Here is a 27,811-nt window from a genome sequence, read left to right on the forward strand (position 1 = left end):
TGGCAACTTGCTTTAAATGTTCAGAAATGTAAAATTGTGCACTTCACAATGAGTCACTGTTGGAATTGGCCAGCTCATACAAATACCTGGGTGTAACACTTTGTAATGACATGAAATAGAATGATCATATAGGCTTAGTTGTGGGTAAAGCAGGTGGAAGGCTTAGATTTATTGGTAGAATACAGGGGAAGTGTAATCAGTCTACAAAGGACATTGCTTACAAATCACTTTTATGACTGATTCCAGAATATTACTCAAGTGTGTGGGACCCATACAAAATAGGACTAACAGGGCATATTGATCATATACAGAGAAGGGCAGCACAAATGGTTGCAAGCTTTTTTGATCCATGGGAGAGTGCGACAGAGATACTGAAGGAACTGAATCGGAAGAGTCTTGAAGATAGATGTAAACTATCCCAAGAAAGTCTGTTAATGAAGCTTCAAGAAACGATTTTAAAAGATGGCTTTAGGAATATACTGTTAAAGTAAATAAAGCAGAACTGTATGTTTCCTTTATTCTCCTACATTGGTGCTTGGTTTTGTGTTGTGTGAATTTATTTGCCCCTAAGAGTTTTTTTTTATTTTCAATGTTTTTACTCTATGAAGTTTTTATTGTTGCTATGAGTCATCTTTTAGATATTAAAGGAAGAAGATCACTATTCCTAAAAGTGTTGTGTTCTTGCTGTAAAATTATATCCTATGTTCACCCACAACAGGTTATGGGTCCAGGTTTGAACGTTTCAGGTTCTGAGTATTATAGTATTTGTTCACCAGACTATTTTTCCATTTACTATACACACACACACACACACACACACACACACACACACACACACACACACACACACATACACATGTAAATGCAACTCACACACATGACTGCAGTCTCAGACAACTGAAATCACATTGCGAGCAGCAGCACCAGTGGATGATGGAAATGGCGACTGGGTGGGCGTAAGGAGGAGGCTGGGGTGGAGAGGGGGAGGGATAGTACGGTGAGGCTGGTAGACAGATGGAGGGCAGGGGAGAGTTGGGAAGAGGGGGGCAGGAAGTAGTGGAAAAGGAGAGAAATAAAAAGGCTGGATGTGGTGGTGGAATGACAGCTGTGTAGTGCTGAAATGGGAACAGGGAAGGGGCTGGATGGGTGAGGACAGTGACTAATGAAGGTTGATGCCAAGAGGGTTATGGGAACATAGGATGCATTGCAGGGAAAGTCCCCACCTGTGCAATTCAGGAAAGCTGGTGTTGGTGGGAAGGATCCATATGGCACATGCTGTGAAGCTGTCATTGAAATGAAGGATACCATTTTTGGCAGCGCATTCAGTGACAGCGTAGCCCACTTGTTTCTTGGCCATTCATGCAGACAAACTGCTTGTTGGTTGTCATGCCCACAGGATGCAGCACAGTGGTTACAGCTTAACTTGTAGACCACATGACTGGTTTCACAGGTAGCCCTGCCTTTGATGGGATATGCGATGTTAGTGACAGGACTGGAGTAGGTAGTGGTGGGAGGATGTATGGGACAGGTCTTGCATCTAGGTCTGTTACAGGGGTATGAGCCATGAAGTAAGGGATCGGGAACAAGAGTTGTGTAAGGATGGATGAGTATATTGTGTAGGTTTGGTGAATAGGGGAATAACATGGTGGGAGGGGTGGGAAGGACAGTCAGAAGGACATTTCTCATTTCAGGGCATGACAAGAAGTAAACAAAACCCTGGCAGTGAATATAATTCAGTTGCTCCAGTCCTGGGTGGTACTGAGTTACGAGGGGAATGCTGCTCTGTGGTAGAATGGTGGGACTTTGGGAGGTGGTGGGAGACTGGAAAGATAAGGATGGGAGATTTGTTTCTGTACAAGGTTGGGAAGATAATTACAGTCAGTGAAGGCTTCAGTGAGACCCTCAGTATATTTTGAGAGAGACTGATCTCCACTGCAGATGCAATGACCGTGGTAGGCTAGACTGTAGGGAAGAGTCTTCTTGGTATGGAATGGGTGGCAGCTGTCGAACTGGAGGTATTGCTGGTGGTTAGTAGGTTTGATAAGGACAGAGGTACTGATGTATCCATCTTTGAGGTGGAGGTCAACATCTTGGAAGGTAGCTTGCTGGGTTGAGAAGGACCAGGTGAAACAAATTGGGAAGAAGTTGTTGAGGTTCTGGGGGAATGTGGATAGGGTGTCCTCACCTTTCATCCAGATAGCAAAGATGTCATCAGTGAATCTGAACCAGGTGGGGGGTTTACAATTCTGGGTTTTTAGGAAGGATTCCTCTAGATGGCCCATGAATAGGTTGCCATAGGATGGTGCCATGCAGGTGTCCATTGCCATACCCCGGATCAGTTTGTAGGTAATGCCTTCAAAGTAGAATTAATTGTGGGTGAGGATATAGTTGGTCATGGCAACTAGGAAGGAGGTAGTTGGTTTGGAATCTGCTGGGCATTGGGAAAGGCAGTATTAAATAGCGGTAAAGCCATGGGCATTAGGAATGTTAGTGTACAGAGGGGTGGCATCAATAGTAAGGAGCAGGGCATAAAATATACCAACCATTTCCTCCACCGACTCTCCACAGTTCCTGTCCCTTTACCACATGGTGCCCTGCTCGTCACTACTGATTCCACCTCCCTGTACACTACCATTCCTAATGCCCATGGCCTTACTGTTTTCTGGTTTCAGTATATCACTTAAGTGCCCTCATACCACATCGTTTTGTGATGGATGTGTTCTTGGCAAATCCCACCGTAAACCATTTAGCCACTGCAGAGATCATCCACAAACTGTCAGTGAGTTGATCAATGCAGATGTTGATGGACCCATGTCTATTGACTCTATACATGGTTTTCATTACTATGTGATTTTCAAATATGGTTATTCTTGTTTTGTTTGGATATATTTCATGCGAAATAAATCTGAAGTGGCTAACAATTTGAAAAAAATGTTGAAGGAGTGTGATGCTCTTGATCATAAGGTAAGAGTATTTCAGTCTGATTGTGGAGGAGAGTTTAATTGTAACATTCCAGACACTCCTGAGCAAAATGGTGTTGCTGAACAATCTAACCGACATATAGTTGAATTAGCTCGCTCAATGCTAACGTCTAGCAGTTTACCTAAATCATTTTGGGCTCATGCATGTGACACAGCTGTTTTTCTACTCAGTCATACTGGGGAGTCAAATGTTGAAGGTAAAAAACCTTTTGAGATGTGTACTGGCAAAGTGTTTAACAATATTAGCTATCTACAAATTTTTGGATCAAAATGCTACATTTATTTGCCAAAGAAATTTTGTTCTAAGTTCAATCACAAGGCTGTGCCTGGCCATTTCATTGGCTACATGAATGACAAGAATGGTTACAAAGTCTGGATTCCATCAAAACATTGTGTGATGAAATCACGCAATGTTGATTTTCAACAAGAAAAGCTATGTACAACTGGAAATTTGATTGAATCAGAATTTAATTCCATACCTTAAGAAACAGGAGAGAAAAGTGAATCTACTGTTGATCACACTGAAACTAGTCACCAAGAATATTCGAATGAGTTACCAAATCAACATTCAGTTCGTGAAATACATCCCCCAGTGAAATTTAGTGACTACGAATTAGGATACCAACCTCACCACTCTCAAGAAGCAAATGCATTAGTTTGCCTGACAAAAGCAATCCATGAAGAGCTTGCACCAACAAACTTCAATGAAGCTATGGAAAGTAGTAATTCCAATAAATGGTTTAATGTGATGAAAGAAGAAATGACAGCATTTGAAGAAAATGATACCTGGGACTTGGTAGAACAGCCTAAAGGAAAACATGTTATTGATAATTGATGGGTACTTTGTATTAAACATAAACCTGATGGATTGATTGATTGATACCTTACTCACTTAGTTGTGCGTGTTATGTTTCAATGTGCCAGACTTGATTATGATGAAATTTTTAGTCCAGTTGCCTCTTATGACACTATTCGTGTTGTAATAGTGATTGCAGCAGAAGAAAATGTGAAACTTGGTCAGTTTGACATTAGAGCTGCATTTTTATATGGTGACTTGGATACAGAAATAGACATGGCTCAGCCAGAAGGTTTCAATGATGGGTCAAGTTGTGTCTGTCACCTCACGAAATCATTGTATGGACTTATGCAATCACCTCAGTCCTGGAATAATAAGTTTCATTCATTCGTGACAAAAAATGGCTTTATTAGTTCGACAGCAGATCCTTGCATTCACATTTGACAAAGCAAAACAGAAAAATTGCTGACTGCTATTTATGTCGATGATGGACTTATCGCAGGAACAATTGAAAGTGCAGTGAATTCATTTTTAGTTATGTTAAAGTCTGAATTCAAAATAACAATGGTATCCTTAGATGCATTTTTAGGTACACAAATAGAGCAACAAGAGTCAGACTTCTTTATTTCACAGCGAGCATACACAGGAAAGATTCTACATCATTTTAACATGGCTGATTCAAAACCATTAAAAACTCCCTGTGATAATGAACAATTAGACAGTGAATATAACAATACTCTTGACAACAACATTCCTTACTGTTCAGCTGTGGGATCATTAATGCACCTGGCATGCTCTACTTGTCCAGATCTTGCTTATGCTGTTCCAAAAGTTGCTCCATCTATGGCTAAATCCATTTCTTCTGATTGGAATGCTGTAAAACACATTTTCAGATATCTTTGTGGTACTTCAGACTTCTATACTTCATCTGGTGGTAAACTCTGTGCCTATGCTGATGCCAACTTTGCTGGCAGCACTAAAACAAGATGATCAACAAATGGTTTTATTTCAATGATTGGCAACATGGCTGTATCGTGGACATCTCAACTGCAGAAATCAGTTGCATTATCCACCACTGAAGCGCAGTATATTGTTGCAAGTGAAGGAGCCAAGGAATTAGTATGTCTCAACAGACTGCTGTTGGAGATCAGTGGAAAAAGAAACACACCGGCATTGTTAATTGACAAAGCCAGTGCCATTAAATTAGTGAAAAATGCAGAGTTCCACAAAAGCTCTAAGCACATCGAAGTACAGTATTATTTTGTGTGGGAACTCTATCAAAATGAGGATGTCAATGCAGAATATGTGTGTTCTGAAAATCAACTTGGTGACATGTTTACAAAGCCTTTAAAATCAAACAAATTTAAAGCAATGTGTACCAAGAGAGGACTTCGTAACTAATGTGTTTTGACTACTTATTTTTTATTTAAAAGTTGTTCAGTGCACCAGTTTGATTTGGGGGAAGTGATAAATTAAATAAATCAGAACTGTGTGTTTCCTCTCCTCTCCTATGGTGGTGCTTGGTTTTGTGTTTTGTGAATTTCTTTGCTCATAAGAGTTTCTTTTATTTTCCGTGCTTTTACTCTATGAAGTTTTTGTTGTTTCCATGAGTCATCTTTTAGATGTTAAAGGAAGAAGATCACTAGTCCTAAAAGTTTTCTGTTCTTCCTATAAAATTATATCCTAAGTTCACCCACAACATATACTAAAATCCCTTAGGTATTACTCACATAGGAATCTGAGGTTAATTATTGGATATAGGTTCCACCTTTTATGCAAAACACTGTTTTTTCTTATTACCAAAACATGTTTCAGCACCTCTGTGCCATCATCAGTGGGTTTTGTTTATTGGGCAACTTTATTCTACATTATATGGTTTTGCAGTTCGATGTGTATGGTGTCCTGCACTGCTAGCTTGTCATGTTTTGTTGGGACTGATCCTTCTTCTTTCTCATTCCAAGGGCACTACACACACTTATTACATGTACTTTGTATATTTTAGGTTTTGCAATCTCCTTTTCACTTCACAAAACATGGTGTGCACATGCATGTGGAACATCATGCACACCCATTACATCTTTGGGTTACATTGGAGGCAGCAATAGGAGCATACAGATTAAAAACTGGGAAAAAACTAGAAATCTTCAGGGTGCCCAGGATCTCACATTAATATAATGAATGTGGCAAATATAGGAATGGTTGAGGAAATTCTGGCTCACTATATGATGTTTCAATAGACCTTTCTATGGAATGATAGACAGTAGGGATCAGTGGAAGAATGAACTACAATACCTTTTGGGTGACTTTGTACAATTTACTGGTGAGTCGGAACTGACAAAGGTGCTGGGGCTGGAGTATAGAGGTTGCAGCCTCTAATGGAGAGCACAGTCTTTCTAGGGAAGCTTGCTATGGTGTTCCAGGTAGAGATATTTGCTATCAAGAGTGTGTGCTGAGGAGAATCTGCATAGATGTTTACAAGGACTATAGCATCTACATTCATTCAGACAGCCAAGTAGCTCTTAAATCTCTACCAACCCCTGCAATGACAACAAAGATCATTGCAGAATGCCATGAAATCCTTGTGAGGCTAGGGGAAAGCAATAATGTAAACCTTCTGTGGGTATTAGAGGAATTAGAGGCAATGAAAAATAGTTAGGATGCCCAACACAGGAGTGATGACTCCATTTGTTGGACTGGAACCTGTCTTAACCGTCACAAAGGCAGTGGTAAAATCTAAACTATGTAGTTGGGTCAGGAAGCAGCATGTTGAACACTGGACTACAACCCAAAAATAAAAACATGGTAACCTAATGATGCCGAAACCATGTTCAAGCAAAATTTCTATGCTCCTGAACTTGGCTTGAAAGGAGGCAAATTAAACTCATGGTAGGTCTAAAAATGCCCATGGAAACTTCAACAAACATTTGTACACAGTAGGAATAGAGGAAGAAGCCCCTAAGTGTGGATTGTGCAGTATAGAGGATGAAACCATATCACATTTAATTTTCCAGTGCTAAGCACTGGAGACCAAAGACACAAAATATTTGGCTCATCAATTTCTGTAGAAACTGTGGCTAAAGAAAGGGTAAAGGGACTCCTAATAGTCTTTATGGGTACTAGTTGGCTGTTGTAGAATGACATAGAGAGAGAGAGAGAGAGAGAGAGAGAGAGAGAGAGAGAGAGTACAATAAACTTATTTTGGCATGGTGAACATAGAGTTAGGATCACTACTGTTTTATTACCCTTGTTAAATCAAATCAAATCAAATGTGCCATTAACTAGATTTTGTCTCACATACCAGTATGTTCAAGAGGCTATTCTAGTAGCCATTGAGGGAACAGAGTGTAACCAACTGCAGACTGTCAGTCATTTTGGGACAAACAATGCCTGTCATCTGTGATCCATGGTCATACTCAGATCATTCCAGCAACTGGCAGAGAAGATTGAGAATAAAGCTTTGCTTTTGATGAAGCTCACAGTCTGTAGTATTGTCTCCAGAACAGATCATAGACTCTGGTTCTAATCTGAGAGGAAGGCATAAACCAGAGACTGTGGACGTTCCATGACAGGCTAAGCTGTAACTTCCTGGGCTGGCACCATGGAACTGAGAACTGCTGGGTGCCCTACATAGGTCAAGGCATGCACTACACACCAGAGGCTGCTAGTTGACTGTTTGTGGGATGCACACAAGAGATTAGACAACTCTCCATCAATAATGATAGCTGTAGGAGAACTGGAAGAATCAGTGAAGATCCAAAGAAATGCTCCCTACAGGCAAGAGTATAAAAATTCTAGTGGTTAACTGCAGAAGCATTCACAAACAAAGTGCCAGAGTTTGAAGCCCTCTTAAAAACCAGTGAAGTTCACATAATACAAGGTACAAAAAGCTGATTAAAACCCAAAGTTGACAGCAGTGAGATTTTGGGAGAAATTTTAAGCATATATTGAAGGGATAGTCTCACGGGAAATGGAAGTGGTGTATTTGTCATGGTAGACAATGAAATGAAATCTACTGATATAGAAACTGAAGTACATGCGAGACTGTTTGGGCAAGACTCAGAGGACATAATATTATAATTGTGCCCTTCTATCAACCACAAGATTCACCTCTTGGTGTAACCAAAAATTTTAGTGAAAGATCAGTTCTCTAATGGGTATGTTCCCCAATCATACTTTAATTATCAGAGGAGACTTTTATAATTAACAATCAAATGGGATAATTACAATTTTGTCAGTGGTGGACATAACAAGGCATCCTTGAAACACTATTAAATGCACTCTGTGAAAATTACATAGAACAGATGGTTCAGAACACTCTCTTTATGGAAATATATTGCATCTAATATCAACAAACAGACTTGACCTCATTTATGATGTCTATATAGAAACTGCTATCAGTTACCATGAGGCAGTTGCAGCAACAATGATAACCAAAGGGCAACTCAAACAAGTAGGAAGATTTATATTTTCAATAAACTAGATAAAGGCTCAGTAGTATCACACCTCAGTGAGGAACTTGAAACTTTTAATTCAAGTCATTAGCATATGGGGGGAACTATGTGCATGTTTAAAAGATTAGTTGACCATGCAGTGGATAGATACGTACCCAATAGGACATCGCGATGGGAGTGACTGACCACGGTATACAATAACTATAGAAAAACTCCCAAAGAAACAAAGACTACTGCATAATAGTTGTAAAACAAAGCAGAGGGCTGTATATAAAGAGACACTGAATGAAATGTGTTTGGCTGTCAAGAGGGAAATGGATGAAGCTTTCAATGACCACTACAGCAGAATATTGTTAAAAGATCTTTCCCAAAATCCAAAGAAGTTCTAGCCATACATAAAGTCTATTAATGGCACCAAACTTACTGCCCAGTAACTCATAGATGAGGCAGAAACTGAAATTGTTAGTAGCAAAGCAAAAGCAGAAATTTTCATTTTAAAATGTTCCCTTACAAAGAAAAAGCCAAGATTACTGCCCCAGCTCAATTCTCATACCAAAGACAATATGAGTGAAATAGATAGATGTGACAGTGGTGCCGAGATGCAGCTGAAAGCATTGAAATTGAAAAAAGATCCAGGGAGAGATTCTGTACTGAATTTGCAGTTGAGTTATACCCTCTTTTAAGTATAATCTACCATAGTTCCCCTGATCAAAATAACCATGCCCAGCATCGGAAGAAGGCACAGCTCACATCCCCATCTACAAGAAGGGTGGCAAAAGTGATCCACAAAACTACCATCAAATACCCTTGACATCCATTTGTTGCAGAGAGAACATATTCTGACCCCAAACATAATGACCTCCCCCATACCAATCAGCATGGATTCTGAAAACACAGATCATATAAAACCTAACTCACACTTTTCTCTCATGACATCCTGAAAGCCATGGATCAATGCAGTCAAGCAGATGCAATATTTATTGATTTCTAAAAAGTATTTCACTTAGTATCATGTCTATATTTAGTATCAAAAGTACAATTATATGTTGTAGAAGTGAAATTTGTGACTGGATTGAAGATTTCTTGTGTGGAGGGTAGAGTGTGTTATGATGGTTGGAAAGTCATGGACAGATGTAGAAATAACTTCAGGTGTGCCACAGGGAAGCGTGTTGGAACTCTTGTTGTTCATGATGCACATTAATGACCCTGCACACAATATTAATAGTAACCTCGGGTTTTTCGCAATTGTCCATAATGAAGTACTGTCAGAAAAAAGCTGTTTAAATATTCAGTTATTGATAATATAATGTAAATGTACAGATGAAAAAATCTACTCTCCAAGCGGTGGCAGGGGAACACACTGGACTTCTGGTAAGTGTCCCCTGACCTGAGGTTCAGGGTGACTTTTGTAAACTGTACCCCTTTTCCTAGACCTCTCCAGTTCTTTTTCTTCAACCCTCTTCCTCCCCCTTCAACTCTTCCACCAGAAGAAGGAGCCACCAGCTCCAAAAGCTTGTGAAAGTTAAATCCTTTTGTGTGGGTGTTCCCCTGCTGCCGCTTGGTGAGTAGATTTTTTTTATTTGTCCATTAAAATTGTACCAAATACTCAGTAAGATATTGGTAACATTTCAAAAATTCACGACTTGGTTTAAATGTTCAGAAATGGAAAACTGTGCACTTCATGAAATGGAAAACACAGTATCCTATAATTGCAGTATCAGTGAGTCACAATCAGAATTGGTCTACCAATCAAAAAAAATGTACATCATTTTAGTTCCAAGAGTTCCAGAACCTGTACAGAAAACTGGAATAGAGGTCAACATAAACATATTTTCTGCCCTTTTTATTGCTCATGAAAACCACACATTGCATGTGGTACCACCATATAGTGAGACCTTCAGAGGTGGTGGTCCACACTGCTGTACACACCGGTACCTCTAATACCCAGTAGCATGTCCCCTTGCATTGATGCATGCCTGCATTCATCGAGGCATACTGTCCACAAGTTCACCAAGGCACTGTTGGTGCAGATTGTCCCACTCCTCAACGGTGATTCGGTGTAGATCCCTCAGAGTGGTTGGTGGGTCACATCATCCATAAACAGCCCTTCAATCTATACCAAGCATGTTCAATAGGGTTCATGTCTGGAGAAACATGCTGGCCACTCTAGTTGAGCAATGTCGTCATTATCCTGAAGGAAGTCATTCACGATATGTGCATGATGGGGGCACGAATTGTCATCCATGAAGATGAATGCCTCGCCAATATGCTGCCAATATGGTTGCATTATAAGTCATGGCCTTCCATGACCACCAGTGGTGTACGTTGGCCCCACATAATGCCACCCCAAAACAGCAGGGAACCTCCACCTTGCTGCACTCACTGGACAGTGTGTCTAAGGCATTCAGTTTGACTGGGTTGCCTCCAAACACATCTCTGATGATTGTCTAGTTGAAGGTATATGTAACACTCATCTGTGAAGAGAATGTGATGCCAATTCTGAGTGGCCAATTCGGCATGTTATTGGGCTCATCTGTACTGCACTGCATGGTGTCATAGTTGCATAGATGGACCTTGCCATGGACATCAGGAGTGAAATTGCACATCATGCAACCTATTGTGCACAGTTTGAGTTGTAACATGATGACCTACAGCTGCACAAAAACATTATCCTACATAGTGGCATTGCTGCCAGGGTTCCTCCAAGCCATAATCTGTAGGTAGTGGTCATCCACTGCAGTAGTGGCCCTTGGGTGGCCTGAGCGAGGCATGTCATCAACAGTCCCTGTCTCTCTGTATCTCCTTCATGTCTGAACAACGTTGCTTTGGTTCACTATGAGACACCTGGTCGCTTCTCTTGTTGAGAGCCCTTCCTGGCACAAAGTAACAATGCGGACACAATAAAGCAGCGGTATTGACCATCTAGGCATGGTTGAACTACAGGCAACACGAGCTGTGTACCTCCTTCCTGGTGGAATGACTGCAACTGATCAGCTGTTGGACCCCCTCCGTCATGCATGGTTGTTTACATCTTTGGGCGGGTTTAGTGACATCTCTCAACAGTCAAAGGGACTGTGTCTGTGATACATTATCCACAATGAAGATCTTGTCTTCAGGAGCTCTGGGGACTGGGGTGATGCAAAACTTTTTTTGATGTGTGTACTTATACATATACCTGGGTGTTACACTATGCAGTGACATGAGATGGAATGATAACATCAGCTCAACTCTAGGTAAAGTCGGTGGCTGACTTTAATTTTTTGGTAGAATGCTAGAAAAATGCATTCAGTCTACAAAGGTGAGTGCTTACAAATCACTCACATGACCAATCCCAGAATATTGTTCAAGTGTGTGGGACCTGTACCAGATAGGACTAACAGAGTATAGTGAATGTATACAGAGAAGTTCAGTACAAATGGTTGTAGATTTGTTTGATCCATGGGAGAGTGTCTTAGAAATATGAAAGAAACTAAACAGGTAGGTTCTTGAATATAGGCAACAACTATTCAGAGAAAGCCTGCTTACAAGGTTTCAACAACCAGCTGTAAATGATGGATCTAGCCCTCTATGCATCGCTCCCATAGAGATCATGAGGACAAGATTAGAGTAATTCCAGAGGATACAAAAACATTCATTCAAAAACAGTCATTCTTCCCATGCTCCAAACTTTTATGGGATGATGCTGATGATAATTTTAGGTGATGGTCACTCAACATCATGGGCATCAGCACCCTGATGAAAAGTCAGCATGCCAGTCTCATGAGTGGGGAAAAAGACTGTCCTCACATGCACCGCAGTTTATAATGCAGCAAAGTCTGCTTCCCTTCTCTCCAATTTAGTGGTTAGACTGACAGTTCACAAAATTTCACCACTCTTGTAACACTGGAAAAAGTATTGGTGAGGATGTTGGGCAGATCTCCATCAAGACAGAAGGCATCCCTGATATCAGTATGTAAGACACATGTCAAAATGTGCTGAACTGAAAGTGGCACACCACAAACCTCACAGAGTGGTGGATTCTACTGCCAGAGGAAAAACCATGTGTTAAAGGGCTATGTCTGACGTGCAGCCTGGTAAGCAGAACCTCCTTCCAGAGGTGAGGCTGCCATGAAGTCTACCATGCCTGTGTGAATGATTTGAGTGACCACAGTTTGTTTTCTGTCACCTGCAACCATTCAGTCTCCTACTGGTGCATGACACTTCTGTCAAAAAATGAGATGATGGTGTGCAATGGGATGGGACACTGGCGAACACCACGATCCCAACATGTTTTCTTGGCTGCTTTGTTGGCCATGTCATTGCCCTGTATCCCAATGCGGCCAAGTAATCAGCAAAAGATCACTCCCTTGTCACAGTGTTGGGAGTGGCTGTAAGGAGTCATGGTGAGCTGAATCAACTGGATACATTTGGTGAAGTGCTTGTAATGCACTAAACGGGTCAGAACAAGCTGTGTATTTGGAGGTCTGATAGATCTACATCCTTGTGACAGTCAGTAGCATGCATCCCAAATAGCTTGGTCACATGGGGCTGATTTCTGAACAGCCATTCAAAGCTGAATTGGACCACTGCACTAAATGCCAATTACTGAGGTGACACTGAGCTTTTCAGTGTGAGCCAAAAAGATAAGTTGCCAAATCCAGAGAGGTGGTTCACCAGCCTCTGCACACAGACTCTAAACTGGGCTGGTCAAAAAGGCTCCATTGATATCCGAATGCCCTTGTGGTGGACAGTGCCTATCTTGAGGTAGCAAATATGGCCTGATCCACAGACCACACTGCCATAATCTAAACATGATAATGCAGATGCCCTATTAAACTGCTGGAGGTGGGACCTGTCATCTCCCCATGCTTTTCCACTATGGCATATCAAAATATTGAATGACTGGAAGCCATTTGTTCATAGGTGTTTCAGGTATGGAAGCCAAGTTAATTTTCAGTCAAATCACAAACCCAAAAAGAGCAGTTTTTGAAAACATAAAATATTGTCCCCTCACTGTGAGCACTGGTTGGTTAAAACTTTGACAAGCATGGTTAAAATTGACACACTCTCCCTCTGATGAGAACTGAAGACCAGTCGTCTTGACCCAGGTTTCCAGCCTTCTGCTGGTCAGCTGTGGCTGCCTTATCATCACTGTAAGATTGGAGGAAGAGTAGAAGATTGCGAAGTTATCCACAAGCAAAGAGCATTTGACAGGGCTCGTAACTGCAGAGAAAATGCCACTGACAGCAATGGCAAACAATGTGACACTGAGTACAATGCCTAGGGACACCCCATTCTCTTGAACATAGCAGTCAGACAAGGCATCGACAACGCGATATCGATAAGCTGGTCCTCTAGGAAAGATTGGATAAGAAGTGGCAGACGTCCATGTAGTCCCCATTCATGAAGCTAGTGAAGTTTTTTGTACCTCCAAGTAGTATTGTATCTTTTTTGAGGTCAAAAAAACACACAAACCAAACAGTTTTGGCCTAAGAAGGACTCTTGTATTGTCTTCTCCAGTAAAGTTATCAAGTGTTGACTGGTAGCACCTGACACCACACTGGGAATGGCTCAGGTGACTTTGGGATTCAAGCAGCCAGACGAAGGAGCAGTTGACCATGCATTCAAGAGTGTTACCCGTACAACTGGTAAGGGCTACATTGTGGTAACTGTTATGGGTGCTATGGTCCTTGTCTAATTTCTCTAATGAAACTCATATTGCCTCCTTCCAACTCATGAGGTACTGTCCATCAAACCATACTGTCCATCAAACCAGATCTGATTGAAACATTAGAGGAGCTGTCCTTTTGCTTCAGGGCACAGATGATGGAGCATGGCATAATGAATCTCATCAGGTCCTGGAGCAGTGTCTCTGGCCACAGGCAGAGCTGATTCCAGTTCTCACATGGAGAATGGAAGGCTTTAGACTTCCTCATAAAGCAAGAATAAATGGAGCTTCCTCATCTCTGCAGTTCTACGGAACACCTGAAATGCAGGAGATTGCCTGGATGATGCAGTGACTGTAAAAAAGTGTTCAGCTAAAACCTGAACCATATCTTAGGCATGTCCACCAAGACCCCATTTCTCAACAAGGACATACGGGGTTGTGTACTGCCCTTGCCTGAAATCTGCCTTATTCATTCCCAAGCTTGCGCAGTGGATGTGGACCAGTTAATGGAAGTCATGAATTCCTTCAAGGAATCCCTCTTCCGTTCTTTTATCACTTGCCTTGCACGTGCTCTCACAGATCTGAAGGCATGAACGTTTTCTGTAGTTGGATGGTGTTTGAAGATCTACAGAACTGTTTGTCTGGCTATGATTGCTGAGCGATAGTTGTCATTCCACCAAGGTACGGGCCATTGTGTGACGTGATTGCTAAACTGGGGGATGTACTCTGTGGCAGCCTGTTGGATCTCACAAGTGAGGGTGACCAATGTCTCATGCGCACATTCCTTTTGTTCAAAAACAGCCAGGTAGCAAAAATGGAGGTCAATGGCTGGAAAAGATCCTGTAACTGTCGAAAAGTTTGCGATATAACCCAATTTCTAAAGGCAGATATTCTCAGAATGGACAAGTCACTTGATAATTCGACCCATGGAGCAAGTGGTAGCTGAGCCTCACAGCACATTGTGTGCACTGAAGTCCCCCACAATGGGGAATGGGTGTGGGAGTGCCCAGAAGATTTCTGTCAGTGCACCTGCATCAAAAGGATTATGAGATGGAAGATATAAAGAACACACTGTGATGTTAAATGGTGCTAGAGTTTTCATAGCAACTGCTTGTATGGCCATGGTAAGAGGGACAGGACAGGAGTGGCATCTGTCATCAATGAAAACAGCCACTTCACCTTTAGCCCTATCTCCAGTAATATTGTCCTTCCTGTAGGGGTGGTAACCCCTTAATGCAGGTGTGTCAGTGACTTTAAAATGAACTCCTTGCAAGCAGAAGTAGAATGGTTTCTCCTGGATCAGGAGCTGTAATTCTTCCAAATGTGATCGGTCTCCATTTAAATTCCACTGCAACACGGCAGCCCCTGTGGGAGCCATTGATTATTGATGGTTGATCTTGTCTTTCTCCCTCAGAAGCATCGAATTACCCAGGAGGCCGTGGGGAATGTAAGATGGTGCCTGGCTTTCTGTTTCCTCTAAGTGGAAATCCATATTCTCAAAATTAAAGTCCTCATCTGAGAGCTCACCAAATCCAAAGGTTTAATGCCACTTTATTAGATTTTGAACTACTTTCTGAAGGATGTTTTTCATTGCTTATTTGAGGAGTTGGTTGCTTGGGTTGAGGGGACAGCTTAGTATGCTTCTGATGGTGGGCAGAGAGCTGGTTGCTTGGGTTGACAGGATGGCTTAGTAGGCTTCTAATGATGGGCAAAGGTATGTGGTTTAGGTTGTAAGCCCATCGCCGATGGCTTCCAAATGATTTCTGGTTCGAGTGTAGCTTTTCCCCCACAGGTACACCAATAAGTGCATGTGCTCATACTTGAATCTGTGGTCTGAGTTTGTGTGGCAGTGTCACACTTGACAATTGGCTTCTTAAGGCCCGACACAAGCAGAGTAACAAAAACCGGAGGTTGCATACCTTTGTAAGCTTTTTTAACTTCACCATAGGGTTGCATCTCGTGACTTTCAACTTCTGAATTTTCCTTTCCTTTTTGTAAACCTCATTCTTTCTTCTCCATAGTGAGTGATCCCTGGAGCAGTTGATACATTTAAAAGGAAGTGCGCATGAATTGCCTGATTCATGAGCGGAGCCTCACAATTTACACATCTAGCCTCCCATTACATCCGTAGTGGTATGGTCAAATTTTTGACATTAGAAGCATCGCACTGGGTTCAGAACAAATAGGCAAACCTTAAGATGGATATAGCCTGCAAGGATGTGCCCAGTTAATTCTTGAGTGGAAAATGTTGCAGATCCTTCCAATAGCCATTGACTCTCCTCATACAGTTCTGCGCTTCTGTGATATCCATATTTTTCCATTCTTCACGTAACTTCACAGGGTCAATCTCCATTGTGTCAGAGCAGGTAACCACACCTTTATGGAAGTTAAGAGTGGTCACCTAAAACCTTACATCCCAGACACTTATATACTTGGTTTGAAATAGCAGTTTCAAGTAGAGGCGTTCCATTAAAAAGTCATTTGACACTTTTTAGGGACCCAGCAATAGCCTCTGACGCCTTGTGAATACAGGAAGGGAAGACCTTCACAGGTTCCCCCTATTCTCTTGATTAAAATGAAAGTGTTATGGCACACTAGTGCCCTGTTACTATGATTCTGAGACTTCTTCTCAGGACGACTGACCAACTGAGCTCTCTTTGATGAGTGGATGTAGGTACTACCTAATGATACACCCACCCCATCAAGAGTAGTTGGTTGATGAGACCATTCCATAGGGATTCCACGAGACACTAGGGAAACAAATGTTGACCAGGCAGTGCACTGCATGCTTAAAGAAACCGTATAAAATTGGGTGGTGGCAGGTGTCCCAGAGGTTGCCTGCTAGAGATTGTTGTACCTCAACAGCCATTCACCTCAGCAGCACGTAGCACGCTTTGAGGTTGACGGTTTTTCTATAGAGGTGTCTACCATCCTTTTGGTCCAGGCAATAAAGGCAAGGCCCTGTTCTCCAAAACACACAACATTCCACCACCGTGGCCGCTGAAGCATGCCCATAGCTTACAATAGCAGGGGAGTGGCAGCACTTACCAGTCTCCAGCTCAGGAACCCAGGGTCACTAAGCCTGTACCCAGTAAATGAATGATGAGCCCCTGGGAGGTTAATGGAGTGGGAAGAAGCCCTAGTAATTAGTCAAGGGATGGTACCTTCTGCCATGCACTTCACAGTAATTTGTCACGTATGGATGTATATGTAGATATCAATATAATGGAAGGAAACATTCCACGTGGGAAAAATTATATATAAAAACAAAGATGAGGTGACTTACCGAACAAAAGCGCTGGCAGGTCGATAGACACACAAACAAACACAAACACACACACAAAATTCAAGCTTTCGCAACAAACTGTTGCCTCATCAGGAAAGAGGGAAGGAGAGGGGAAGACGAAAGGAAGTGGGTTTTAAGGGAGAGGGTAAGGAGTCATTCCAATCCCGGGAGCGGAAAGACTTACCTTAGGGGGAAAAAAGGACAGGTATACACTCGCACACACGCACATATCCATCCACACATACAGACACAAGCAGACATGTGTTTGTGTGTGTGTTTGTGTTTGTTTGTGTGTCTATCGACCTGCCAGCGCTTTTGTTCGGTAAGTCACCTCATCTTTGTTTTTATGTATATGTAGATAGGTGTATGACCAAATGATTATGATCATACACGTGTTCATTTTTCATTTTCCTTTACAATATCTCATAAAAGTATCATAATGTATATAATTTAGGAAAACAATTGATTCTGTACAATTTTTGTTGGAAAAACATCAAACACTTGATAGTGAAAAAGTGAAAAAGTAGATGTAATCTTATACTGTCTGTAAGTTTCATAAATTGTAATAGGCTTATTTGTGTTTAATATGGGGAGAAAGATATCTGTTTGATTCAAATTAAATAATTTGTCCAAACAGAACAGGCATTTTAACATACTGTTATGCCAACAACAAACACATGTGACTGATTTCACACATCTGTTATAATTCGTTATACTGCTGCCTTGCATGATGCAGATGTAAAACACTCAAAAAATGAAATCAGTGGAAGGGGGTGGGAGGGGGGAGAGAGAGAGAGAGAGAGAGAGAGAGAGAGAGAGAGAGAGAGAGAGAAGCAAACGAAAATTGATTCTGTGTGGCTTCAGTTGCCTGAGACTGCAATCATGGCACTGAGTTGCATTTGCATGAGTGTAAGTGTGTGTGTGTGTGTGTGTGTGTGTGTGTGTGTGTCCTTTGTTGTTGACAGAGGCCTTAACAGTGAAAAGTTACAATTGTTAAAGTCTTTCTGTTGTGCCACACATCTGTTATAATTCGTGATACTGCTGCCTTGCATGATGCAGATGTAAAACACTCAAAAAATGAAATCAGTGGAAGGGGGTGGGAGGGGGAGGGGAGGGAGAGGGAGAGAGAGAGAGAGAGAGAGAGAGAGAGAGAGAGAAGCAAAAGAGTGGAAGGGGGTGGGAGGGGGGGGGGAGGGAGAGAGAGAGAGAGGGAGAGAGAGAGAGAGAGAGAGAGAGAGAGAGAGAGAGAGAGAGAGAGAGAAGCAAAAGAAAATTGATTCTGTGTGGCTTCAGTTGCCTGAGACTGCAATCATAGATTGAGTTGCATTTTCATGAGTGTAATTGTGTGTGTGTGTGTGTGTGTGTGTGTGTGTGTGTGTGTGTCCTTTGTTGTTGACAGAGGCCTTAACAGTGAAAAGTTACAATTGTTAAAGTCTTTCTGTTGTGCCACACATCTGTTATAATTCGTGATACTGCTGCCTTGCATGATGCAGATGTAAAACACTCAAAAAATGAAATCAGTGGAAGGGGGTGGGAGGGGGAGGGGAGGGAGAGGGAGAGAGAGAGAGAGAGAGAGAGAGAGAGAGAGAAGCAAAAGAGTGGAAGGGGGTGGGAGGGGGGGGGAGGGAGAGAGAGAGAGAGGGAGAGAGAGAGAGAGAGAGAGAGAGAGAGAGAGAGAGAGAGAGAGAGAAGCAAAAGAAAATTGATTCTGTGTGGCTTCAGTTGCCTGAGACTGCAATCATAGATTGAGTTGCATTTTCATGAGTGTAAGTGTGTGTGTGTGTGTGTGTGTGTGTGTGTGTGTGTGTGTGTGTGTGTGTGTCCTTTGTTGTTGACAGAGGCCTTAACAGGGAAAAGCTACAATTGTTAAAGTCTTTTTGTTGTGCCCATTTGCGACTCAGCATCTCTGCTATATGGTGAGTAGCAACTTTCCTTCTCATACTATTGTTACATTCCATCCCGGATTTTCCACTGATTCTAAACTTGTTCTAGTAAATGCCTCAGTATTTGCCAGTTTTTAAATTTATTATGAAAGTTTTGTGGATCACTCAGCAAAATTATGTAATTTTTCTGACAATAACTGAGATCTTCTCAAGATTTTAACTGGTTTCTGCTAGTCAAGTATCAATCAGTTTCATATTTAACCGGGATTGGCATTTCCTTATCCATTCCACAATTTGAACCTTGACTACTAGGTCCTTAATTGACTTCCTTCTTTTGAAATCCTACAATAAGTCATTCCCAGTATGCTCTCTGTACAATTTATTTACATTTGTATTCCTCTTTAACTCCCAGCAATGGAAGCTTGTATTCTAGATTGAAGATGTCACCTAGTCTTTCAAACATTGTTTTATAATATAATTTACCCATCTTCAGTCTTCTGTAGCTCACATAGACGGGGCGGGGGAGGGGGGGGGGGAGGAAGGCCAGAGGAAAGATGCCAGGTGGAAGATGGTGGGAACAGTGTCTTAGAATATTATGCCAGCATATATTCAAAATCTTGGAATATACTACATGTTAAATTTAAGAGCAAGATAGCTTGAATAAAACAAGGAAGTTTTTTTAGAACACTTATAGAGAGTTGTTCAATTGAAATTGCATCTAACTGTCAGAATGTTACAATCTGTTAAAGATTACTATGTTGCTAGACATCCAAATGCTGTCTTTCCAACTACACTTCATTAATGTATCAGGAATGTCAATCTTAGCTATCAAACTGTTGTGGCTCATTTTCATCTTCATCACTTCAACTGCTGTTCGTAACATTATCGAGATGGTATCAATAGATTCAGTAAAACATTCTAGTTCATCCTTACAACCTGTTCACACAATATTTTGACCGATAACACCTGTACACACCCTATAAGTTTATTAGACAAGAAATGCAATTTGGATTTTGCAGTTTACCAAAAATTATCTTCAATGTAGACTTACAACAAATTTCATGGCTGCACAATTATCAAGAAAACATAAATTTTGAAACAAACAAAATGCATATTACATGTAAACAAATGTCTGAACATTAACATCATAGAAATATCCATGTTAATTTCAGTAAGAAACCAAAAGATGAAAATTATAAATTGTGCAATAATATTAACTAAGTAATTAAATATCTTTCAGATCTTTATGTTTCATCTGAAAACTTAGGAGACAGAGACACTGAAATGTATCCTAGTTTATGTCAATTTTATCCCAAACAGAAAATAGCTACATTTGAAATATGAAAATTGAACTGTACTTCTGAATTAAAAAGCATGACTAATTCACAAAACTGTTCACACCAAAATTACTTTTATTATTTGTGAATCCTGATATGGAACATAAAACAGATGTAACCTATTTGTAGAAAAACATAAAACTGCAAAACACCTGTTTCACAATCAGAATGGAAAACATGCGAATGTCAAATTGAATATACCATTGTTAACATCACATTCACATAAATAATTACCAGTAGTTACTGTAAGTATTATTATCAACCTGTAAGTTTCACATTTTTCTAGTTTTTGTAATAGTTTTAACCTATGTCAAAGGCTTGTGGACAAAATCCACAATAATAACTTCACCCTGAACCTGGAGGTTTTGACATCTTGAGGGAGACGATGCGCTTGGTTGTGCCAGGGATGGCAGGAAGTAGAAAGTGTTTTGAGGGTCACCCTACAAACTGTTACCATCACTAATACTTGTGAATATTGCAACCAGTAGTGGAAGTGTATCAGAATTTGTAAGTAAACCATATAGTGGAAAATGACGTCATGGCCAAGACTTTTTATTTACAGACGAATGTCAAACTTCTTACCAGAACCTTTTTTTATAAACTTGCACAAGAAGCAGCAACAGCACCCTGGGAGATATTACTAAGAACTTCAACAATGTCAAAAAGCTAAGTATAAATTAATTCATCTATGCCTTGTACACTTTGAACAAATTTAAATACTTTGCGGTAGAAGATAAATACTGGAATCTGCTTATTCCCGAGAAGGTATTAGAACAGGTGGATGAAGTGACATTAGATGTTCTTGATCTAGGCCTTCCCTTTACATTTTTCTGTGGCTTTCTGTGTCTTTATTTACTTTGTTTTTCCATCTTTAGCAACAGAAAAAAACATGTTGCTCCAAAAATCTGATATACTACAAACCTGATTCCATCTATTTCAATACGAATATAACTTATTTTTATTTAACTATTTCTCATCTGTAAACAGTTTAAGGAGCATTGTGTAATGAATTTCAAAATAAAAAAGTGTGCATTTCTTCAGTAATTTCTTTGCAAGTGCATCTGAGCATGAACTAACCCAATGTGTAGTGTGATACCTCAGAAAAGTGTTACATGTGCTACACATTTAAGCAAAGAAAAAAAATTCTGTAAAAAACATTATGTGGGGACTTTTTCAAAATACATTTATAACAATAAAGAAATTGATATTGTTTTAACTCACCCTGCAATGAGTCTCATGGATGTCATCTTGTTGGAAGATATATGCAGTAACAAAACAAATGAGCAATGCACAAAGTGGTAGGGAAACTGTCACTAGACACAACTGTCGAAAACTTATGAGGAATACGACAGCTGCTCTGTTACAAATGGAATTTCCTTCCATTGTAAACAACTTGAAATTATGGGGTATTTCTGATGTTAATAAATATTGAATTTGATCTTTAGGAATAGCATCTCTTTCCAGAAGTAGGGGAATATTGTCTTTAGCAAAATTTCCATGCTGAGAACTCTCAGCTTGCAACAGCAATTACCTCCAGCAAATGATACCTGAAAGAAACAAAGAAATCAATACTCTTATTTTTATTTCTCATCTACTTTCACAAATTTTAGAGTTTCTGAAATAAATTTGCTTTATTCATTAATCTCAAGATACTTCAAAGAATTATGTGTCACTATAACAATGAATTATTTGTGCAACCCCCCCCCCCCCCCAAGAGGTCCTACCTGTCAACTGTTCAATAAATTTTGCTTATACTTATCATTTCTCACATACAGAATACAAATATACTATGAAAAGACAAGGACTAAAAGCACTATTTTCCTAAGCTATTATATTTATACAAACAGGAAATTTCAGAGTAAAATATTGCAGTGTGCGTAGCAAACTACACCATATTAGTGAAGCACCATGATCCAGTGTTGTAATGAACATGTTTTATACATAGTTCACATCACACATGTCCTTTTTCATTAGACTTGCTCTATCTTGAACTCACATGACATACACATTTTCGTAGTGGTTAACCACGTTTTTTTTTTTTTTTTAAGTCACTAAAAGAAAATAATACAAAGTAATAGGATTTCCAGCTATATTTATATGGGTGAAATAATTATATCTAGCAAGACAATACACACAAAACAGCTTGCAGTGTTAAGAGTGTAAAACTAGAAAGCTACTTTGCAGCACAAAATGGAGACACATGCACAAGCAAAATTGCATTCAAAGTTAAATGTACTTGCTCATTCAGAAAGGAGTTAATAACAGTGACATGAGTGATGAAATGACAGATTCACGCATTGTAGAATACCTTACACACAAATAATATAACACATGATACATGTGTATGTTTCCTTTGTCAGAGTTTTTCTTGCAGTCTCTATACTGCTTCACGATATTGCATCGATACAGTACTGTCCAATTATGATACTCATTTCCTTTAAATGAAGTAGTTAACTAATCCAATTAATAATATGGATATGCAAAACATTGTACTGTTTATGTCACATAATTTGTCTAATTTTCATAATTATAAAGGACTCAATTTTGAAGAGTCATATTTCCTGGAAGAATGGTTATACTAATTAACATTCTATTTGGTGTGGGTGAATGTTAAAGCCCAAAGCAAGCATAGAAGGTTTTGTAATTCTGTCAAAAAATATTTATAAAGAAATCATGAATGTAATTTGTTAGTGTAAATTTTCAAGCAAATTTTAATGTGGCTCTTGCAGTGAAATTACTTGGATAATAAATCTGTCACCATATTATAAGTTCTAACAAAGAAGTAGACATCACTTTCAGTGTCAAAATGTTGTAAAAGTGTTTGCAACTGTGACTGCATGGCTCAATTTAATCTTAATTTGGACTCAGTGTTTTCAGAGTGAAAACAGCATTTGCTTGGCACAGTTTTGGCTCAAGTGTGTTACAAAACATTGTTATGAATAAATAAGGAAAGCTAAAAGATTGTATTTATTGAACTTTTATTTCAAAAAGAAAAAAAAAATCAAAAAGAGATTTAAATTATAATACAGTGCAAGCCAAAGAAGGTTATCACAGATCATGCGCATTGAACAACAATAATGTGCTAATTTGATTATTAATATTTGATAACACAGGACCATCAAGATAAGTAATAGTGTGTCAACAAATCATTTCCTACTCCAAAACTTTTTATCATTTGCAAATAATAATTTGAGGACATTGTAGTTTGTGAGGTGAAACTCTCAATTAACTTACACTGTCATTGTGAGCAGGATCATTTCGAGTTACAGTTTTTAAGTGTCCAGGTGTGTTGAGAGATTAACTGAAGTGTTAGATACTGCTTTGGCAACTAACTACCGAACTGTCACCTTTGAACCTAACCTGGAGCTCCAGCTGTGCTACAGATCAGTTTGTCACCATGCACTCTGTTATAAAGTATTAAGAGAAATTGTTCCAAATGTGTGTAATTGCTGAGGTCAGGAGGCAGATATATTTACCGTGCAATATTTTGTTTTATAAAAAATCAATTTGTACACTACCTATTTCCTGCCTGAGGTCTTAATTATCACAATGAGATTAAAATTGAAGATTTATGCCTGACTCAGCTTGTTTGCAAGATTGTAACCATGTACAACTGTATATGCCTAAAAATATATATTTTAAAAATATGGATTTAGTGATGCTTCCAATACTGCTTCATCAACTCACAATAAAACTGCCACTTTTCAATATAATCTACACCTCAGGCTATGATACTGATCAATATGTAACCAAATCTAAGATTTTGTACTCACATTCATTGGATTCGCCAACTTATAACCATATTGTCACAGTCAAACATAATCTAGCCCTTGGACTACACTACATACCAATCTGTCACCTCAATCTACATTCCAAAAACTAATATAAAAAGAAAGAAATATTGTCCAAGTTCTGTTCACACCATATCTTTAAAAAATGGAAGATCGAGGAAGGAATGTAACAATATTAGAGAAGGAAAGTTGCTACTCACCATATAGTGGAAATGCTGAGTTGCAGTTAGGCACAACAAAAAGATCCTCACAATTAAAGCTTTCGGCCATTAAGGTCTTTGTCCACAACACACACACACACACACACACACACACACACACACAAATGCAACTTGCACACACGACTGCAGTATCAGGCAACTGAAACCACACTCATTATTGTGTTATGAGATGAAGCCAACATCCAGTATTGGCAGGTTCAGTCGACCTGCAAGGTGACATCATTTTCCCCACAGAATATTTACAACTCATTATCTGTTGACAGGTAGACAGTTGGCTGTCAACAAAATATAGTGTGAAAAAAGGGCACAAACAGCACTGCTGAAGATCCAAAGGCAAACTGCATGTCTAATATGAGAAAAAAATTCAAGAAAACACAAAACCAAGACTGCAGACATTATTTGTGGTTAGTGTATTTTTGCTGTTGAAAATGAAACAGATAAATAATATGTTTGATGCAATTTTTGTAAGTTTTGAGACTATGGAAGAGGATAAGAGATCATTGGCATGTGTAAGATAGTAGAGCTGTTTAATGTGTTCTTTATGATAGTCTTGAATTTAGTACCTGGCATCAATCGGAGCAGTTACGTAATATTATCGTAAGCCTTTAGGTATAATTAATTATGTCTATCACTTCATTTGATGTAGAAGAGAATTCAACATTTAATTCCTTCGTCTAAATCTAGAATTTCATAGCTCTTGATGAAATAAGAGTTACAGAGCTATTTTGGTATGGTGTAATACATTAGTTTGGTGCATAAATTTGAAGCATTTTTGTTTTGCATGTTGGTATTCTGGCTGCTTTGGGTTTATTTATCAACTGTCATTTTTCATTTGTAGTTCACTGTTGCTATTTCAGTTTACATATGGTCATTGGAGATAAGTGAGTGGAGCTGTGGATGCTAAAAAATGGAGTGCCAAGTGGAGAAATCAGAACATTTCCAAAATGTTCTTTTGTTTGAGTTCAACAGAGGGGTGACAGCAAGGGAGGCAGCCAGGAACATTTGTGATGTGTACAGGGATAATGTCAATGGACAGAGCATGGCAAGAAAATGGTTTTCTTATTTTAAGAAGGATTGTTTTGACATTAGTGACTCTCCACATTCAGGAAGACCTTCGGTGATCGATGAACATTGTTTAAACACATTAATTATTGTATTGTATTGTATTGTGTTGTATTTTATTGGTCCAGGCAATCATAGTATTGTACAGTTGTACATATGATATTGGACAGGTCAAGAGAGTGTATTTACAAGTAATTTTTACAAATTGAATTTTACTTTATTTTACAGTGAGGAAATTATCTATCTTAAACAAAACAGTCAATACAAATCATAGAATTGTATGGTTGTACATATAATATTGGACAGGTCAAGAGAAAATATTTGCAAGTAATTTTTAATAAATTGATTTTACATTATTTTGGAATGAGGAAATTATCTATCTTTAACAAAACAGTAAATACAAATGCTGTATAGTAAAATACAAACAGCCAACACAAATGTATAGTAAAATAATCCAGTATATTTCATAGACATGCACAGTATACAATTCAACCCCTTTCAAAAAAATGTTCAACTGCATAAAAGCATTGGTCCAAGAGATATTTTTTTAACTAATGTGTGAAGGCTCTTGGGTTCTTTGTTGCTTTGATTTCATTTGGTAAATTACTATACATTTGTATCCCAACATTTAAAACACTTTTTTGGTAGCAGGTAGTTCTGGACTGAATCATATGTAGGTCAGATTGTTGCCTTGTTGCATTGTTATGAATATCTCCATTTAATTTTAATGTGCAGTCATTGCTGAACAGGTATGACTTGACAAATGAGATGATATTATAAATGTAAGCAGAGGGCAGTGTCATAATGTCATTTGTTTTGAAATGTTGTCTACATGATTTGTTATGTCTTAGGTTACATATTATGCGTACAGCCTTTTTTTGCATTTTGAAAATATATCTACCCCCAGGTGAGTTCGCCCAAATTATGATTCCATACTGTAACGTAGAGTGGAAGTAAGCATAATATACATGTATGAGAACAGATTTTGTGACCGATTTTTTGAGTATCCTTAAAATGTAACACATAGTTCATAGCTTTTTTGAGATATAATTTGTGTGAGTCTCCTACTTAAGATTTTCTTCAAGTCATATGCCAAGAAACTTGACAGAGTACACACACATAAGCTCTTGGTTATTGAGAAACACATCAGGCATTTCTTGTTTTTGGGATGGGAGTCTGAAGTTGATGTACGTTGTTTTCTGTATGTTTATAATCAGTTTGTTCTCGTTGAACCATTTGCTGAGTGACGACATAATCTGTTTAATTTTTTGGTTGTGGTCCTCTGTATCAGTACCTGTTATTAGTATACTCGTGTCATCGGCAAATACTGTGGTATGTCCTGTAGCAAGCTTCGTGCTTATGTCATCAATGTATAGCAGAAACAGTATGGGTCCCAGGATTGAGCCTTGTGGCACACCATATCATATCTAATAGGCATCGTGTCAGAGTAGTGGATAGTACATTGATGGGTGGTTGTATTCTTTTTTTCACAATGATCCACATCAGTGTACTCTAGAAGTGGCAAATGTGATCATTCCATCATTGTGCAACATTTTCACACAATGAGGACAGTTCAAAAATTGGGTGTAAGTGTATCAAATGCTGTAATCCAAAATCACAAAAATCAGTGGGTGGCCTTGTGTGCATCTGTGCTTGCTTGTCATCAATTGGCTCATGAAGAACTCCAACCATTCCTACCCTGTATTGTTACTGGTGATGATAAATGATGTCTTTATGCTAACATAGGGAAAAAAAAGTAATTGCTGAGCCCAAGCAAAGCAGCAGCACCCTGTGCAAAGACCTGTGCGCATTCACAAAAATAATATTATGCATCTAGTGGAACAGTGATGGTGGGGTTTACTACAAATTTCTTCCTGAGGTGTAACTATCATACTGACATTTATTGCCAACAACTGAGACATCTTGCAGACACAATCCAAGAACAATGACCAGGAAGACTCTGTGAAGTGATGCTACTCCACGATAATGCCCACCCACATTCTGCTAGACTGACAAAAAACACTATACAAGAGGTGGGTTGGGAAGCCATTCCACATCCTGAACTCGTGCCCTCAGATTTTCACCTTTTCTGCTCTCTATTGAATAACCTACGAGGAACTTCTTTTCCATATGAAAACCCACTCAAAACATGGCTCAAAAAGTTCTTCCCCTGAAAACCAAACAATTTCTACAGTCACAGAATCAAAATGTTACCCCTGGCATTGGCAGACTGTTGTGAAGCAGAATATATTGTTGATGACTAAAGTCTCCACTATGTGTATTTGTTGTGTTTATTAAACTTATGGAACAATGCTACTTATGCACCAACCAAATATCTAATTTTGGAAGACAAACA

The 27,811-nt window shown here is 39.4% G+C and overlaps 1 protein-coding gene across 1 annotated transcript in view; it reads right to left on the reverse strand.

The window, feature by feature from the left end:
* Positions 1 to 27,811, reverse strand: part of LOC126412782 (post-GPI attachment to proteins factor 2-like) — a 143,445-nt gene that overhangs the window by 79,166 nt on the left and 36,468 nt on the right. The window contains exon 2 of the mRNA XM_050082552.1: positions 21,603 to 21,928. Coding sequence (XP_049938509.1) covers positions 21,603 to 21,764 — 162 coding nt within the window. The 5' untranslated portion in view covers positions 21,765 to 21,928. The remainder of the gene's footprint in view (positions 1 to 21,602; positions 21,929 to 27,811) is intronic.

The sequence above is a fragment of the Schistocerca serialis genome, chromosome 7 (assembly GCF_023864345.2).
Source record: "Schistocerca serialis cubense isolate TAMUIC-IGC-003099 chromosome 7, iqSchSeri2.2, whole genome shotgun sequence".
In the NCBI taxonomy this organism is placed as follows: domain Eukaryota; kingdom Metazoa; phylum Arthropoda; class Insecta; order Orthoptera; family Acrididae; genus Schistocerca; species Schistocerca serialis.